Source organism: Tachysurus fulvidraco, chromosome 9 (assembly GCF_022655615.1).
Source record: "Tachysurus fulvidraco isolate hzauxx_2018 chromosome 9, HZAU_PFXX_2.0, whole genome shotgun sequence".
Classification (NCBI taxonomy): domain Eukaryota; kingdom Metazoa; phylum Chordata; class Actinopteri; order Siluriformes; family Bagridae; genus Tachysurus; species Tachysurus fulvidraco.
The window spans coordinates 23,604,995-23,623,898 of record NC_062526.1 but is presented as its reverse complement, the minus strand read 5'-3'; the positions used below and the strand labels follow the sequence as shown (position 1 = coordinate 23,623,898).

Sequence of the window (18,904 nt, the reverse complement as noted above, 5' to 3'; positions counted from 1 at the left end):
AGAATTAATATTGTGTTTTTGTCAAGGTTTTGGGGTCAGGTGTAGGACCAGGTTTTGATCATTATTTTAAACAAAATACAGTCAAGACATTATTTAAAAAAGAAAGAAAGAAAGAAAGAAAGAGAAAACAAAAATAAAGAATATAAATTTAAAAAGGATACAAAACAAAACTCCACAACATCATTAATACAACAGATATTAACCTCATTAAACAAAAGACAGGTGTGTACAAGAAATCAGTGGAAAAACCAAGGATGAAATTCAATCTACAAGAGAGATGCCCTCTGCTGGTCTGACAGGGAACTGTTTCTTGTGACTCTTCTTTGTGTTACAGTATCGATGAAAATAGAATATAAATTTTGTGAAAGTTATACTCTTGTACAATTTAGTATAATTAGTTTCTATTTCTTTGCTGTATTTTATACTCATTAGAATAAAGATTGAAATAATTTTATAAGTTTATAGTTACGTGTAAATTTGATGAACATTATAAAAACGAGCAGTTTTCAGCTACAAAACAAAGTCAGAGCTCAAACCGGTAGACCATCTTTACTAGCTGGTAAATGTTCATAAAGCATTAACGTAAACCTGTGATTTCAATTACAACCAGCACTACTGTTAGAGCTGCTGTTATAGAAAACTAATCAGCACCACGTGACCAATTAAATTAGAGAATTTCACACATACCATAACCTCAGTACAGCAACATGTAATTGTAAACAATGTCATGTAAATGTAAACATTTGAGAATTCTGCTTGAATTTGTCACATGTAAATGTCCATGTTCTACGTTTACCACTAGGTGGTGCCTTAAAACTTAGAATAAAAATGTGGTTCATTGACAGGTTTCTTTATTTAATGATCCATTTGTGCTCCAGTTAAAGGAATCAGCTATTCATTAATGAATAACAAATAATTGGAAGATTGGTAGACTTCAAATGTCACATTTTATGTGTTACACTATTTATTTATCAATAATTCTTGATGTTGTGATCGTTTGGGAGATTCATTTCAAATACTATGAATAATTGTATTGATTATATTGATGTGAAATTTTATTTATTTATTTATTATAAATAACACTTTCAGTCCATGCAAATTTAACAATCCACCTCTTTTTATTTTTTGCTTTAAGGTTTTAACAAGTCACAAACAAGAACTTATTACACAAGCCTATTTACACAAACACCTTCTAACATATTCATTTCTTAAGCTGATATATGTAAGAATGGGACACATAAGATGAGAAGAATGTCACAAACACTCAAAATATATTTTGCAAATTTTCATCCATCAGCAGTTTTATTGATCAACAGAAAAAGTGAATGCAGAACAATACTCTTAGCTAATATAATGAAGGTGAATATGAAGCAATTATCTGGAACCTTTTCCCTTTTTTAACAGTAAAATCAAACAAATACAAAAATCCCACCAGGAATCTTGTGATTGAACATGGTGTTTATTTATCAGCATTATTCTATAATATCTGAACATTTTTACATTAAATTAGTTTGTTATAATGTTGGTGTACTCAGTTTTCTCTCCAGTGTTAATCTGGACCTGAGCTGCTCCGGCTGTGTTAATGTGTTATTTAATACAGAAAGTGACAAGATCAGGTTCAGGCTGTGGAAAGACAGAAGAGGAAAATTACACATATAACACAAATTCTGTGAGTTTTGCTGTTTACTCCAAGAAGCAGGTAAAATCCTGTAAAGACGACACAAATCTCCAAATCTGACTTCTTTCTTTACACCATGTGTTGTTCTGATAGAAGCAGCAGAAGATCATTTCCTATAACTCAGTGAAAGCATGTGTGGGTCATGTGTGTTACCTGCAGTGTGTCACAAATACAACAAAAGCTCTAAAGGTAGAAACAGATCTGTTATAACTCATTTTATATTTGCTAACCTGATCTGTTGGCTTTCCCTTACAGTCCGGACGTCCTTCAGTAATAATTTTTTCTTCACATGTTCCTGGTGTAGAGAAATAAACCCTCAGAAATCACACCTCTTGTGTTAACAATAATAGAGGTGTTGTGTGTGTGTCCTTATGCTTTCAAATATCCAACAAACGGATCAGTAAAACATTTATTAATAAACAAATGTAAGAATATAGATATGTTTTTCACTTCTGATTAAAAAGGAAAGTTATGTCAACTAGAGGGAGGCTGTTGTGAGTATATTGTTTACCTTTTTCCTGTGTTGTTTTCCTTGAAGGCTGTACTGATGGAGGTCTTCTGTCTGTTTTTCCGGAGCGTGTTGAAGTTTCTCTTCTTCCTACAGAAAATATAAAAAGTATTCAATCTAAATCACTGTTTTTAATCAATGTTAGTAATATGGCACATGCCACTGAAGTAAAACGTGTTCAAAGTCATTAATAAATAAAGGACTGTACCTTTAACATATAGTCTGAAATCTTTACTTTCTTCCTGTACAGAACATGTGTAGTCTCCCTGGTCCTGTTCAGTCAGGTCTGATATGAGTAGAGAGAGGTTTCCTGGAGAGTTTTTACTGACCAGTTTGACTCTGTTTCTGTGATGTCCAGTTTGTTCAGGGTAAATTTCCTGATAATGTTCGCTTTCAGATTCTGTTGGTATTGAAAACTCCCATTTAAGAGACTTTGGTTTGTCCTGTAGGTCAGTGCAGACACATTGCAGAACTACAGACTCTCCTGTGAACACAGTCATGTACTCTACATCTGTCTCCTTGACCAGCTCACAGCCTGTAAACAGAATATTTACAATCAATAATAGAAATACTGCAATTATTAATATTCCCTGCTCATAAATCACAAAATTTTCTGCTGCAAACCAAAGAGATTTTTAAAGATCATACCAATCACCTGTTTAAATTCTCTATCAGGACTCTGATATCCAATTCTGAAGCATTACTTGGTTATTTTTATTCTAATGAATGCAAAATAAATCTTATTATTTGATTTATTTGTCAAAGCCAATCCATCAGTCGACAGTTTCAGGTCAGTCTGTTAACTCTGTACTGATGTGTCACTGTATGACTCCTAGATAAATTTGCCTTTAGGTATAGTAAAGAGAGTTTTTATTACCTATGTAAATATAATTCATTTTAACTCTCATCAAGAATGATTTCACACTGAATATTAACTTTTATTGTGTATTTAAATCATTTACCTTTAACATACATCATGATGTCTCTGTGTCCCTTCTCAGTGCTGCACCTGTAGACTCCCTGATCCTCTTCTCTCAGGTCAGATATGAGCAGAGACAGATTACCAGGAGAAGATTTATTAAACAGCTGAAGTCTGTCACGATAGTGCTCATCATTTAACATATCAGTCAGACATCCTGTTCTGTAGGACATCCAGGTGAATGTGTGAGGTTTGATGTGCAGGTCAGAGCAGGAGCAGGGTAACAGAACTGAACCACCACTGTGTCGTGTAATTTCTACTGTCTCATTACCAGAGAGATCACAGCCTACAGACACAAACATAAAAACTCAGAATCTACTGAATGCAATATGAAGGATAATATTTTAAAATGAACATTTTAGGAAATATTTATTGTTCGATACAATTAATTGCAAAATCTTAATCTGTTTTACTACTACTGACTACTTAAAAATTATTCGTTCATGTGTAAAATAAATGTTGAATTAATAAAAAAAATGATAAATCCATATAAATTATAAATGATCTAAATCCATACAAATTATTATATTAATACATTATATAATAAAATGATATTATAACTTCCTGTTTGTTCTTTTTTTTTTTTACTTAGGATTGTACTACATTTTAATGTTACATAATAGTTTAGTGATCTGATTATTATGTGTTTAGTTTTACATCCAATAGCTCTACTAGTTAGTATTTTAATTTTTTTTTTTTTTTTTAACTACTAACATTTTTTACATTTCTCAGTTTGTTGATGGTGGAGTGACTGGCTGCTTCATGTCTCAGGGGCCTGTGTTACCTATTGGATCTCCCTTTAGTTATGAGACACAACAACAAAAGACACTGCTCAAGGCAACGCAGCTCAACTAAATAGTACAAATAATTAATCAGACACATGAGGGACAGGTGTGCAGAGGCAGGGAGGAAGAGACAAGGGCGGGGCAGACACGTGAACACAGAACGTAAACACAAAGCACATGGCCAAAGTCCTGACATTAGCATACCTAATAATTCAATAAAAATTGAATAAAAAAACAAACACAGACACTCCACACACATGGGCCACTGTTATGAGTTGAAAATGTGAACACAGTGTTGTTAAATGCATGTTACTAATTAAAAATAATAAAAACTCTGAATATGATGTAATGCAGGAAGTGAAGTCGGTGGTCAGAACGACAGCAGTGACAGAGAGACAGCAGGAAAAGGTGTGAAATTCACAAGAATCTATTTACAGCTAAGACCGAAGTGACCTACAAGTTACAGGAAATAACTTTTCTACTATGTTTTATATGAATTATTATAGATACATTCACATGATCAAATCTGAACAGGTCTAAATAAGAACATTATAACACATGGCATGTTGTGTATGTTTACACGTCTATGAACAGTTTAACAAGAAGAACATGCTGGTCTAAAAATATACAATTATATGTAATCATATATAAATGACATTAAAATAAAAAAACACTAATAAATGACTTGTTAATGTTGTTAATTCTCTAATTAATAAACATTTGACAGTGTTTGGTTTATTTTTTAGGAACAGGGCTGAACTCCACCCTACTGTAAACCCAGTCTGGACAGAAACCACATGAACTAAACACAAAGCAGCTGAACTAAGAACTGGATAATATTCTCTCTCCTTTCTGTAAAAGAAAAAAAAAAAAATTTCACTCACCTGCAGTGACGTGAAACACGACATACAAAAGATATAAGCACTTCATCATTACTGATTCTTCTGCACACACACACCAGTCCCTCAGTGTGAAACACACACACTGACACACTGACTGAGTGTCTCTCTTTATACACTTTGGTTTCCAGGAAATCACTACATCACACGCACACACACACACACACACACACACACACACACACACACACACACACACACACACACACACACACACTATATATATATATATATATATATATATATATATATATATATATATATATATATATATATATATATATATATAATTCAAAAGCCAAACATGTCCTTAAGTTATTTGAGAAGACAAGATAAAATAAATAATAAATAAGTAAATAAATATATAAATAAAATAATTATAATAATAAAAAAATAACACTATGTGATTTTATTTAGTACATTAAAAGCAAAATTAGGCATGAGCTGCAACATTCACTTTAACACTCAGAAATTCTAGTGTTTGGGACAAAGCTGTAATGTTCATCAGTTTATTCACCAGCAAGTGTGTTTCCTGAGACTTACAGGAAGTCTTTAAGACACAATTACCACATATGAGCTGAGGAGAACATAGGGGCTGGTCAAGAGTGATTATGAAATGTAAGATTAATCAGAGTAGTATCATTTCAATCATTAACATGAGTTAATAGAGTTTAAAATGTCTTTAATAGTCCTGCTAATATAGTATCTAAACAGGTGCCAAATGCTTTATTTAGGCTATCCGTTTAAATTAACTAGGTATAAACTAGGTAATGTGGTCATATTTTTATTTAAAAAAGTCACTTCTCACTTTGGCTATGAAGTAATGACTGATTCAGCAGCTGCACCTCTCATTGTGATCACAGCACTCCACAGCTATGGGGTTTAACTTTTGCACAAGCTTGCAAATTTCTGATTTATGAGTTCAGCAAGATGTACCACGAATGGCTAAAATTGTCAGCCTTGGATTTGCTACTGTGTTCTAATCAGATTTTTGCCAAGTATGATTTACATTTTTGCCTTCTACCGATGATTAGAGGATGGGCCACGTTTTCCGCCTCTATGGCATACCCCAGAACATCGTCTTGGACCAAGGACCCCAGCCTCTCCACCGGGTTTCATCAAAAGTCCACCGAAAAGATGGAACAGCTAAACCAGGAGACAGGGTTTCACCTCTACTGTGCCGAATATCCCTCTTCCTTTTCCTCCAACCTGGTGTGGGTCGAGTATGACTCGAGACCGTCTGTAGCCACTGGTCTGTCACCTTGTCAAGCTACCTAAAGCTACCGACCACGATTGTTCTCCACTCAAGATTTCTTGAAGGATCTGTTTCTTCTGCCTTGGCCCTTTTTGTATTACCTTGCTTTAGTCTTCCCAGAGTTATGTCCACTGGGCTAAACACAAGCGTGCTCCTCTTTAATGTGTCGGAGGCTGAACCCCTGAAAGGTTCAACGGGCTCTCTTCTTTGGGAGGTTCAACTTTTCACCATCCTACAGTACCATACAGAAACCAAGAACGTCAAGCCCAATGCCCTCTCCCATCAGTTTTCCCCACTGTCAAAAATTTCCTGTGTCAAGAAGCCCCTCTCTGCTGAATCAAATAATGACAGCACTAAGAAGTCATCTTAGAAGGAGAGAAGGACTCAATAATGCAATGAATTGCATAAAGCACATTAGTCTTTTTTTAAACAGGCTACATATGTTTCATAATAGGCCACATTTTATGCTAGTTTTGTTTGTGCCATTGTTACTGTTAATAATACTGTCAAAATGATTTCAGGTTTGAGGTCACTGGCAATCTTTCATCAACCCAGTGTCTATATATAATATTTGCATTTTAGACTCCTTTTTAAGTTTATGGTTTGTCCGGTAAAAAGAATCATTGCAGGAACCCAGACACCCCACACCACCCCCCACACACAACAAAAAAGAAAACAAATACATAGAAACAGGACTGAAAACAAAGACAATGAAAACAATGGCAAACCCAAACGTGATGATAAACATGAAAGGGCAGGTTAGGGTTGCCACCTTCAATACAGAAAAATAAGGGACGCCTGCCGTGGCAGTGGCCACACCCCTCGGGGCCACGATGACCACAGTCCCGATGGCGTGCCAGTGGTGGTGGTATATCACAACTTAAAATTTTATTATTCATAAAAAAGAGCTCCACAGAGCACCTGCACCTGTTCCTCCATTTGTTGGTCATTCTAGAAAAGATTCTTTCCACATAACCAGTGGATGCTGGGATGCTTAAGATGTGGCTGATGATGGACAGCATGTTAGGCAGGTTAGCTACTTGAAAGAGAGCCACCCACCTGACAACCACATCTTTGGACTTCCATTCATCCTCTGCACTATCTCTGAGCCAATTCAGAATGCTATTTGCTGTGGTGCATTCATCATAAAGTTCATCCATGCTGACTTTTTGGATGAGGCTCAGCTTACTAATGATACTCCGTCCCGCCCTCCTCTGACTCTGATTGGCCGTGATTCACGGCCCGTATCCCTAAAACAAACCAACGATGGCAACGAGTAAACGAGTATTACCCAATCAGGGGCAGAATAGGACGCGTCTCCACACAGTGCGGGTGGGGTGATATGAATGGGATGCTGTATAATGTGGACCTATGTAAAATACGGGACAAATCGCGTCCCGTATTGATTTGATACGGGACGCGTCATTTTGCCTGTAAATACGGGACGATTCCGTATTTCACGAGACGGGTGGCAACCCTAGGGCAGGTTATAAATAACGCAACACATTAAGAACATTTATGATCATATAACATAACACATTACATGATCACATGACGCTTCAACAAGGAGTAACAATCAACCTACCAGCACCCCCTCTGGTGGTCTGGAAGGGAATTGTCCTAGTAGTACCTTATACACACAGACATATTTATGCCTGTGTCTACACGCACATGCACAGAAACATACACGTTCACACAGACAAAGACCAAGTAAGCCAAAGACCCTAAGATTTCTAGTATTTATGGAATAGAGGACACCATGTCTTACACAAAACAAAGTGATGAACTTAATTTTTTTCGGAGAATGCTACAAAAAAGATATAAAATTACATAAGATACAAAAGATATAATATGACAAACAATAAAATCATAATTTGTAAGATTATCCACATGATTACAATCTGTTATTTTTGGTTAGAAACAAATCACAGAAAATAAACCAGGCCAATATTGTGAATCCAGTGCTTACCATGGTATGTATTTAATCTACTGTATGATTTTTTTTAACATTATTCTATATATTTACTGTGGATTAATTTGTTACAATGCTGGCGTATTCATGCTCTCCCACATTGATCTGGACCCGAGCTGCTCCGGCTGTGTGAATGTGGCTTACAGTAGAGTAAGTAACATCAGGCACAGTCTGTGAAAGACAGAAGAGGAAAATTCTACATATAACATTTCTATTACTTCTACTGTTGTAAGAAGCAGGTAAAATCCTGTAAAGACGACACAAATCTCCAAATCTGACTTCTTTATTTACACCATGTGTTGTTCCGTACATTTAAGACTTAAAGATGTCACATGACAATAAAAATACAGCTGAATCCAGGCCTAATGTACACTAACCGGATCCTTCTGCTTTGGACGTCCTTCAGTTATCGTGTTCTTTCCACATCTTCCTCCTAATGGGAAAAGACCTCAGAAATCACACCATCAAACTTATTTAGTTACTGACTGACTTGTTTTAATTGAGACACAAAAGGAAGTTTGTGCAAATTGTACTAATTAATCAGTTTCAAAATCTGTGTGTGTTTTGTACCTTTGCATCTCCAACAAATAAATGCCATTATGCCAACTATCACCAACAGAAAAGCAGCCACAATGCCGAAAACTAAAAAAAAAAAAAACACTTTTAATAAAGGTAATAATACTATCATATATTTTCAGTACTGATTAAAAGTTTTGGCACCCAGTTTAGCTTGTTCCAGTGTTGTTGAGGATGTTGCAGGTGCAGAGATTGTTGTGATCTGAGGCTGTTCTGATGGAGATCGCCCATCTGTTTTCCCTGAGTGTGTTGAAGTTTCTCTTTTTCCTTCTGAAAAGACAAACCTTAATAAATCTAAAGTCTGTTTTTAATCACTGTTAGTAATATGGCACATGACACTCACGCTCAGTTATTAATGAAACAATGTCTGTAAAAACTTCTTAAAAATAAAAGGTAACATAATTTGGGTCATGTTAATGAGGTTAAATGACACCTACTTAAACAACAACTGACATGAACCTACATGAAGATTTATAAAGTGTAATAAGTATCATCTGTTGAAGACTGAGATAATTGACAAAGATATCAGATATAGATTTCTATATTTTATTTCTCTGACTGTAAATCAGAACAAAATATACAGACAGATTAAACAACATGACACTGGTACCTTCTGAAGCTTTAATTAATGTTTATGTAGGTTTTCGGCAGTAGTAATGAAGGTGTGTTCTGACGGCTGTGCTCTCTCTGGTGATGATAATCAGACAGAAATCACATGACACAAAGGTGTTTCTGTGCTGTTACCCTGCTCCTGCTCTGACCTGTACACCAAATAGGTGTCATTTTAATGTGACACACTATGACTCGTAGAGTAAAACCATCAGTTATGGTAAATTTAGTAGACATGTTTGTTACATATGTGACTATAATTCTATTCTTATAAAGTTTGTTTGCACACTAAATATAATCTTTTATTGAGTATTTAAATGTTTTACCTTTAACATTAATCCTGATTTCTCTGTATTCTTTTAATCCAGTGCTGCACCTGTAGACTCTCTGATCCTCTTCTCTCAGGTCAGATATGAGCAGAAACAGATTACCAGGAGAAATGTGATTAAACAGCTGAAGTCTGTCACGGTAGTCTTCATCATTTAACATGTCAGTCCAGTGTCCTGTTCTGTCTGTTGTCCAGGTGAATGTCTGAGGATTGGTGTGCAGGTCAGAGCAGGAGCAGGGTAACAGGACTGAACCACCAGGGTGTCCATTAATAACTACCTGATGTCTATCACCAGAGAGATCACAGCCTACAGACACAAACATACAAACACTCAGAATCTACTGAATACAACATGAAGTACAAAGATCAGGACTGAAACATGGACCCTGGAGCTGTGAAGAGACAACACTACACACTGCATGGTGAAAAGTACATGTGAAATATAAGCTGTAGACATACAGAATTTTGTTTGTGGTTGAGTTTGACTGAGAAAATAATGCATGCTATTTTAAAGTTGAGGTTATTCAATGCTTTTTGTGTCAAATTAAAGAAAAGTGATACATAATTCAGTCCACATAGACCACTGTTGTGTTCACTGTGTGAAAAGATTTAAAAATGTGAACACAGTATTGAAAAATAGATTTAACCAAAAAATGTAAATGATGCACAAAGTAGGAGGTGAAGCTGGTGATCACTGAACCGTCACTGACAAATAAAGTTAAAATATTACTTAAGGGACTTCTTCATAGTAATAAATGGCTCCTTAATAAACTCCTAATAATAAGTGACATGAACCTAAATCAATATTTATAAAGACATGTATTTAAAAAGACTTCCTAATGTATCAGCTGATGTACAGACTGTGTTCATCAATGTTCATGTTAAATATAAACACCAGGTAAATTCTTTGACTGGAAATTAGAGTTTGGTTTTAATGTTTAATGTCATATTACAATTTATTCTGATGCATCAGATATTAAGATAAAAAAAACACTCAACAAGTGAAGTAACATACGGCTAAGTACGGTGATCCATACTCAGAATTCGTTCTCTGCATTTTTGACCCATCCAAAGTGCACACACACAGCAGTGAACACACACACCGTGAACACACACCCGGAGCAGTGGGCAGCCATTTATGCTGCGGCGCCCGGGAAGCAGTTGGGGGTTTCGGTGCCTTGCTCAAGGGCACCTCAGTCGTGGCCGGCCTGAGACTCGAACACACAACCTTCGGATTACGAGTCAGACTCTCTAACCATTAGACATGTAGCTCTATAAACACTACAATGTTATGAGGATAAATCTTAGTTTAGACTGATAAATATCACAAATCCAATCCAACACCAGTCCAAAGTTCAGGTCAGTTTGACACCATAATCTGTATTTAATGTCGTTTATAACTTAATACTGATGAGTCACTATATGACTCCTAAATTAATTCCCCTTCAGTTATGGTAAATGGAGTACATATAAACTAAATATAAACTTTTATTGTGTATTTACTATTGTGTAGATCACTATTTCACTTTAATCGGTATTTAATGTCTTAAAAACTCAATACTGATGTGTCACTATATGACTCCTAAGTTAATTCATCTTCAGTCCCCTTCATGTATGGTAAATAGAGTAGACATTTTTGTTACATATGTAACTATAATTAATTAGAGTATGATCAAGGATGATTTTACAATAAATATTAATTTTTATTGTGTATTCAAATCATTTACCTTTAACATTAATCTGCATGTCTGTGAGACTGTTCTCAGTGCTGCACCTGTAGACTGTCCCGTCCTCTTCTCTCAGGTCAGATATGAGCAGAGACAGATTACCAGGAGAAATGTGATTAAACAGCTGAAGTCTGCCACGGTAGTGTTCATCATTTAACACGTCATTCAGACCTCCTGTTCTGTAGACCATCCAGGTGAATGTGTGAGGTTTGGTGTGCAGGTCAGAGCAGGAGCAGGGTAACATAACTGAACCTCCAGGGTGTCCAATGTATTCATATTTAGTTTGAGCAGTGAGATTACAGCCTACAGACACAAACATACATACACTCAGAATCTACTGAATACAACATGAAGTACAATATTTAATAAATGAACTATTAAGGAAATATTTATTCTTCAGTACATTTAATTTCAAAACCTTTAAATGTCTCTCTGTTTTAAAATCACCAAAACAAACACGCCCCTAACCCAAATGGGTGTCACCCCTGTTTTGATAGCTCCACCAAACACATACATACATAACCCAGGCAACTACTATGGCAGAACATGCTGGGGCAGCTGGCCGAGGGGATATTTTTAATCAATAAATGAACTCAATAAGTAACTAGATTTGTAAAGTTCGTCGCGACAAACTTTGATGTTTGCTTTGACGGTGCAAGTATTCGCAAAGACCGGTGCTTTTTGGAGGCGAGTGGACAGAAAGATTGTGAAAGCTACTGGACCACTAGGGTGCCAATACTTTTGGAGGTGATTGGACATGAGCATGTGATGTGAACATAATACCCATGGGGCAGTTCCCCTCATTGTGCTGAGTGTTTTGATATGTCACATGTCCATGTTGTGCAAATTTTTAATTTTCACGTGACGTCACGTGACCTCACGTGACGTCACGTGACGTGACCAGAATATCCGTGGGGCACTTCCCCTCATTGTGCTGAGTGTTTTGATATGTCACATGTCCATGATGTGCAAATTTTTGATTTTGCTTGTTTTGGGGGCGGGGCTACACGTGACGTCACGTGACGTGACCAGAATACCCATAGGGCAGTTCCCCTCATTCTGCTGAGTGTTTTGATATGCCACATGTCCATGTTGTGCAAATTTTTAATTTTGCTTGTTTTTGGGGCGGGGCTACATGTGACATCACGTGACGTCACGTGACGTGACCAGAATACCCGTGGGGCAGTTCCCCTCATTGTGCTGAGTGTTTTGATATGTCACATGTCCATGTTGTGCAAATTTTTAATTTTGCTTGTTTTTGGGGCGGGGCTACATGTGACATCACGTGACGTCACATGACGTGACCAAAATACCCGTGGGGCAGTTCCCCTCATTGTGCTGAGTGTTTTGATATGTCACATGTCCATCTTGTGCAAATTTTTAATTTTGCTTGTTTTTGGGGCGGGGCTACATGTGACATCACGTGACGTCACGTGACGTGACCATAATACCCGTGGGGCAGTTCCCCTCATTGTGCTGAGTGTTTTCATATGTCACATGTCCATATTGTGCAAATTTTTAATTTTGCTTGTTTTTGGGGCGGGGCTACATGTGACATCATGTGACGTCATGTGACGTGACCAGAATACCCCTGGGGCAGTTCCCCTCAATGTGCTGAGTGTTTTGATATGTCACATGTCCATCTTGTGTAAATTTTTGATTTCACTTGTTTTGGGGGCGGGGCTACACGTGATGTCACGTGACGTTACCAGAATACCCATGGGGCAGTTCCGCTCATTGTGCTGAGTGTTTTGATATGTCACATGTCCCTGTTGTGCAAATTTTTAATTTTCACATGATGTCATGTGACCTCACGTGACGTGACGTGACCAGAATACCCGTGGGGCAGTTCCCCTCATTGTGCTGAGTGTTTTGATATGTCACATGTCCATGTTGTGCAAATTTTTAATTTCGCTTGTTTTGGGGGCGGGGCTACACGTGACGTCACGTGACGTGACCAGAATACCCGTGGGGCAATTCCCCACATTGTGCTGAATGTTTTGATATGTCACATGTCCGTGTTGTGAAAATTTTTGATTTCGCTTGTTTTGGGGCGGGGCTACACGTGACGTCACGTGGTGTCGAGGACGTCACCAGAATACCCGGTGGGGTGCCAATACTTTTGGCAAAAAGTGGCTACTGAGGGTTTGGACATTTCATGTCAATACTGCAGTCATTATGGGATTCTACTTATTATACTGCATAGAACATTACATGCAATTCTTAATGTTGGATGTATTGTGTGTGTGAGAGCTTAGAGGACTTTTCGGAATTCCCTATTCAAGTCTATGGGATGTTCGATCGTCGACTACGGGAAAACCGAAAATTCCATCGGAACTCCGAAATAAAAATTTGGTCCGGAGTAAGGTCCTAAAGAACCTGTCCGAGTTCGGTGTAAATCGCTCGAAAACTTGCCGAATTACAAACCTCAAAAGTTTTTAATGGAAGTCTATGGGAAAAAAGGCCAATTTGAGCTTCCGAACCGGGAATGCCGGAATTCCGATCGCTTAGAAAAATAGAAGCAACAAACTTCAGACCAGGGTCTACAACATATCCGAATTTGGTGCATGTGGCTCGAACACCCTAGGCCGCATTTTTTTAAATAAATTTTTGTCTAAGAATAATAATAATAATAATAATAATAATAATAATAATAATAATAATAATAATAATAATAATCTTATAACGGAAATCAGAATGTTGGCTTCTACAAAGCCAACATAATAACTAGATTTGTAAAGTTTGTCGCGGCAAACTTTGATGTTGGCTTTGACGGTGCAAGTATTCGCAAAGGCCGGTGCATTTTGGAGGCGAGTTAACAAAAAGATTGTGAAAGCTACTGGACCGCTAGAGTGCCAATACTATTGGAGGTGAGCGGATATGAGCATGTGACGTGATCCGAATACCCGTGAGGTAGTTCCTCTCATAGTGCTGAGTGTTTTGATATGTCACATGTCCATGTTGTGCAAATTTTTAATTTCGCTTGTTTTGGGGGCGGGGCTATATGTGACATCACGTGACGTCACGTGACGTGACCATAATACCTGTGGGGCAGTTCTCCTCATTGTGCTGAGTGTTTTGATATGTCACATGTCCATTTTGTGCAAATTTTTTATTTCACTAGTTTTGGGGGCGGGGCTACACGTGACGTCACGTGCCGTTACCAGAATACCCGTGGGGCAGTTCCCCACATTGTGCTGAGTGTTTTGATATGTCACATGTCCATGTTGTGCAAATTTTTGATTTCGCTTGTTTTGGGGTTGGAACTACACGTGACGTCACGTGACGTGACCAGAATACCCGTGGGGCAGTTCCCCTCATTGTGCTGAGTGTTTTGATATGTCACATGTCCATGTTGTGCAAATTTGTGATTTCGCTTTTTGTGGGGGCGGGGCTACACGTGACGTCACGTGACGTGACCAGAATACCCCTGGGGCAGTTCCCCTCATTGTGCTGAGTGTTTTGATATGTCATATGTCCATGTTGTGCAAATTTTTGATTTTGCTTGTTTTGGGGGGGCTACACGTGACGTCACGTGGTGTCGAGTGATGTCACTAGAATACCCGGTGGGGTGCCAATACTTTTGGCAAAAAGTGGCTACTGAGGGTTTGGACATTTCATGTCAATACTGCAGTCATTATGGGATTCTACTTATTATACTGCATAGAACATTACATGCAATTCTTAATGTTGGATGTATTGTGTGTGTGAGAGCTTAGAGGACTTTTCGGAATTCCCTATTTAAGTCTATGGGATGTTCGATCGTTGACTACGGGAAAACCGAAAATTCCGTCGGAACTCCGGAATAAAAACTTCTTCCGGAGTAAGGTCCTAAAGAACCTGTCCGAGTTCGGTGTAAATCGCTCGAAAACCTGCCGAGTTACAAACCTCAAAAGTTTATAATGGAAGTCTATGGGAAAAAAGGCCACTTTGAGCTTCCGTACCGGGAATGCCGGAATTCCGATCGCTTAGAAAATAGAAGCAACAAACTTCAGACCAGGGTCTACGACATATCCGAATTTGGTGCATGTGGCTCGAACGCCCTAGGCCGCATTTTTTTAAATAAATTTTTGTCTAATAATAATAATAATAATAATAATAATAATAATAATAATAATAATAATAATAATAATAAGCTTATAACGGAAATCAGAATGTTGGCTTCTACAAAGCCAACATAATACTATGGTAATACAAATGTGATTTTGTAGAACTGTGTGTTGTACCGTGAAAGGTTTAGCTCCGTTTAACGCGGAAGACGTTCAGTTCTCCTCAGCGCTGGAAATCTGATCCTATATTAACACGGGTCCTGCTTCTTACCTTATCGTAAGCCTTTTTTCACTTTTTGTTTTTTCTGCCATGTCAATGTTTTAATCGCTTTCTGCTAATGTCAGACATGCGCACTGAACACTCTCTCCGCCGCATATTGACAAGACACGCCCCTTTTTGCTCATTGGCTATACGTTTTGTTTGTCAGACCGATTCAGTTTTCTGAAGCATTTCCGAAACAACGTGCACCCCACCTTTAATAAAGTTTCACCGGTCCATATAAAGCTCTGAGCTGATGGTTAGAATAAAGATGCGCACCGAAGGAGAGAAGCATTTCCATTGGCTCCAGTCTGCGGTATTGGCTAATCACAAAGGTATTGGCCAATCACAAATAACTCTGTTATTTATGAATGTTCTATATCTTAGTGTTGGTATAATTAATAAAAGTTCACCGGTCAATATAAAGCTCACAGCTGATGGTGATTGAAAAAAAAAAACAAGTCATGAGGTTGAAGAAATTGTCCAGTTTGTCATTAAGAGGTTTGTTTAAACTCACAGGGTCAGTAATGGAACATCATCAGCTGAACTCAAAACCCGAATCTCTTGTTTCTCAGCCCAGTTACTAACACTTTTGTACAGATGGTAATGAAGTGAAAATAGAAGAAATTGTTAACATAGAAAGTCCACACAGGACACTTTTCTGAGTTTTGAAAATGTTAACACAGTGTTGTTAAATGCATGTCAAATGCACCTAATTGTAAAAAATAAAAACTCTAAATATGATGTAATGCAGGAAGTGAAGGTGGTGGTCAGAGCGACAGCAGTGAAAGAGAGACAACAGAAAAAGGTGTGAAATTCACACACATCTATTTACAACTAAGACCAGAGTGAAGAAGTGACCTACAAGTTACAGGAAGTAACTTTTCTACTAAGCTTTATATTAGTTTTTATAGATACATTCACATGATCAAAGCTGAACAGGTCTGAATAAGAACATTATAACACAAGGCATGTTGTGTATGAACTCCAGCCTACAGTAAACCCAGTCTGGACAGAAACCACATGAACTAAACACAAAGCAGCTGAAATAAGACCTGGATAATATTCTCTCTCCTTTCTGTAATAGAAAATAAAAAATAACTTCACTCACCTGCAGTGACGTGAAACACGATATACAAAAGATATAAGCACTTCATCATTACTGATTCTTCTGCACACACACACACCAGTCCCTCTGAGTGAAACACACACACTGACACACTGACTGAGTGTCTCCTTAAACATTTTGGTTTTCAGGAAACAACAACGACCACTAAGTCATTTCTCATTTCTGAAAACGTATTTCATCATGTACTCACACGCAAATGCAGACACACACACACACACTCACAAGCACACACGCACACAAGCACGCACGCACATACATACAAGCACGCACACACACACACACACACACACACACACACACACACACACACACACACACACACACACACACACACACACACACACACACAGATTATTTGACTTTAATGGGTCTATTACCAGCAAAATTTGACATGAGCTGCAACATAAACTTCACTTTATAACACACAGGAATTCTTGTGTTTAGGACAAAGCTGTAATGTTCATCAGTATATTCAACAGCAAGTGTATTTCCTGAGACTTACAGGAAGTCTTAAAGCCACATTTACCACATGTGAGCTGAGGAGAACATAGAGGCTGGTCAAGGTAATTATGAAAAGTAAGATTAATCAGAGGAGTATAATTTTAATTAGTAACATGTTTTACAGTTTAGAACCCTGATTCTCTGATAGCATTACTCTGATGCCCTTTACACGTATTCCTCAGAAGCCCTATCCTATATTTAACCTATTTAACCTATATTTCTCTTTCAAGCATACATTTCTGTGTCTCACTATGGGATTTCCTAACTCCCGTATTGCCAGATAGCCTGTTTCGAACTCACCCGCAAACCAATTTATGACAAACATCCAGGGCTGGATGAGTAAGAACTTAAGATCCTACACTCTGTACAGCATGTGCTAGTGTCTGCACTGTAACATCTAGTTTATAAAATCTTGTGTGGTGACGACCAACTCTCCACATCACAAATATCCTGCATTGTGACTCTTTTAATGAGAGTCCACAAAGCTGACATCCCCGTTGTTGAGTGTGCACATAATCCAGGCTGAGCTGTAAGACCCTTGCTGGAATACACCTGGGAAATCACTTCCTCTTTGATTGTTCTTCCCGAAAGCGGTTTTGCTCAAGACACAAACAGCTGATCACTTTCTCTGAACCCTCCGGTTCTGTCCTCGTAAATACTCTGTGCGAGCGCTGGGCATAAGGAATTCAACCTTTGCTGATCTGGTGAAGGAAAAGGTGGGGAATAGAATGTTCTTAGCTAAAGAGAAACAATAGAATTAATGACCTTTGGCATGAATGCAGGGTTTGGTTTCAAATTCACTCAAACACAGTGAATTTTTCTGCATTCTTTCTCCTCACCACCTCGGAGGGATGAGGAGCTGGTGGGTCGGTCTGTGCTGTCGCAGGTGGACAGTTCTTGCACCGCCAGACAGGCTTTTGTTCCTGAACTCCACTCTGAACCACTGCATTCTTCTTTGGCAGTCTTTGTCACCTGGGGATGCTGAAGGTGGGGGGTGGGTGAGCAGCTGCTTGTGCATGGCTACCTTTAAACCTGGCTAACCTATCAGACCTGTACTCTTTCCTGAATGACAAATAGTAGCTCCGCTTGGTATGTGGTCAGCATAGAGGTAGCTTTCAAGGCTCTGATTGAGGGAGCGTCCGCCTTGTAAGTGTGTTCCTTCATATTAAACTGGAATCTATCCGCTTTTGACAGTAATGTCGGCTTAGCAGCTGCTGAGCGCTTAGGATGCAAAGGCACGGCTACTAACGGCTTCATGAGGGCATACTGAGAATATCCTCCTTCTCCCTTCCCTCCAGGTCAAGAACCGATTCCCCTTGAATGGGCATTTTTCCTGTGAAATGTTTATCTTTCTAGGTGACAGCAACTTCTTTCAGAAGCTCTGGAAATATCTGACAGACTGTCTTGGCCTACTGGCCTGCGGGAAGACTCTTAATGGAGAAAACATGCACAATGCTCACAAGAGCTACAGTAGGAGCATAAATTGTTGCTTGAGCTTGATTCAGCCCAAGACTTGCAGAGCATACTTGGTGTGTGTCTCTGATTGAGATCTTATTCACACATGAGCATAGGCACGGAGGATTCCCCTCACTAGCTAAGGAAGTCTGCTTTGCTGCAGCCGTCCTTCTGGTACTGAGGAAACGAGTGTAA

At 38.2% G+C, this 18,904-nt stretch overlaps 3 protein-coding genes across 3 annotated transcripts in view; all 3 read right to left on the bottom strand.

Annotated features, from left to right (window-relative positions):
• The window catches only part of LOC113640723, a 137,919-nt gene that overhangs the window by 110,240 nt on the left and 8,775 nt on the right, over positions 1 to 18,904 (bottom strand). The window lies entirely within an intron of this gene.
• On the bottom strand, positions 1,178 to 4,973 carry LOC113662372 (junctional adhesion molecule-like). Its single transcript, XM_047818148.1, has 6 exons — positions 4,835 to 4,973; positions 3,149 to 3,451; positions 2,395 to 2,721; positions 2,190 to 2,276; positions 1,909 to 1,973; positions 1,178 to 1,623 (listed from the first exon to the last, which is right to left on the bottom strand). Exons 1-6 carry the CDS (start codon positions 4,881 to 4,883, stop codon positions 1,588 to 1,590), a joined length of 867 nt encoding a protein of 288 aa, XP_047674104.1. The 5' UTR covers positions 4,884 to 4,973; the 3' UTR covers positions 1,178 to 1,587.
• Positions 7,726 to 16,926, bottom strand: LOC113662367. The gene is made up of 6 exons (XM_047818152.1): positions 16,736 to 16,926; positions 11,317 to 11,619; positions 8,797 to 8,922; positions 8,647 to 8,718; positions 8,454 to 8,524; positions 7,726 to 8,247 (listed from the first exon to the last, which is right to left on the bottom strand). Exons 1-6 carry the CDS (start codon positions 16,782 to 16,784, stop codon positions 8,137 to 8,139), a joined length of 732 nt encoding a protein of 243 aa, XP_047674108.1. The 5' UTR covers positions 16,785 to 16,926; the 3' UTR covers positions 7,726 to 8,136.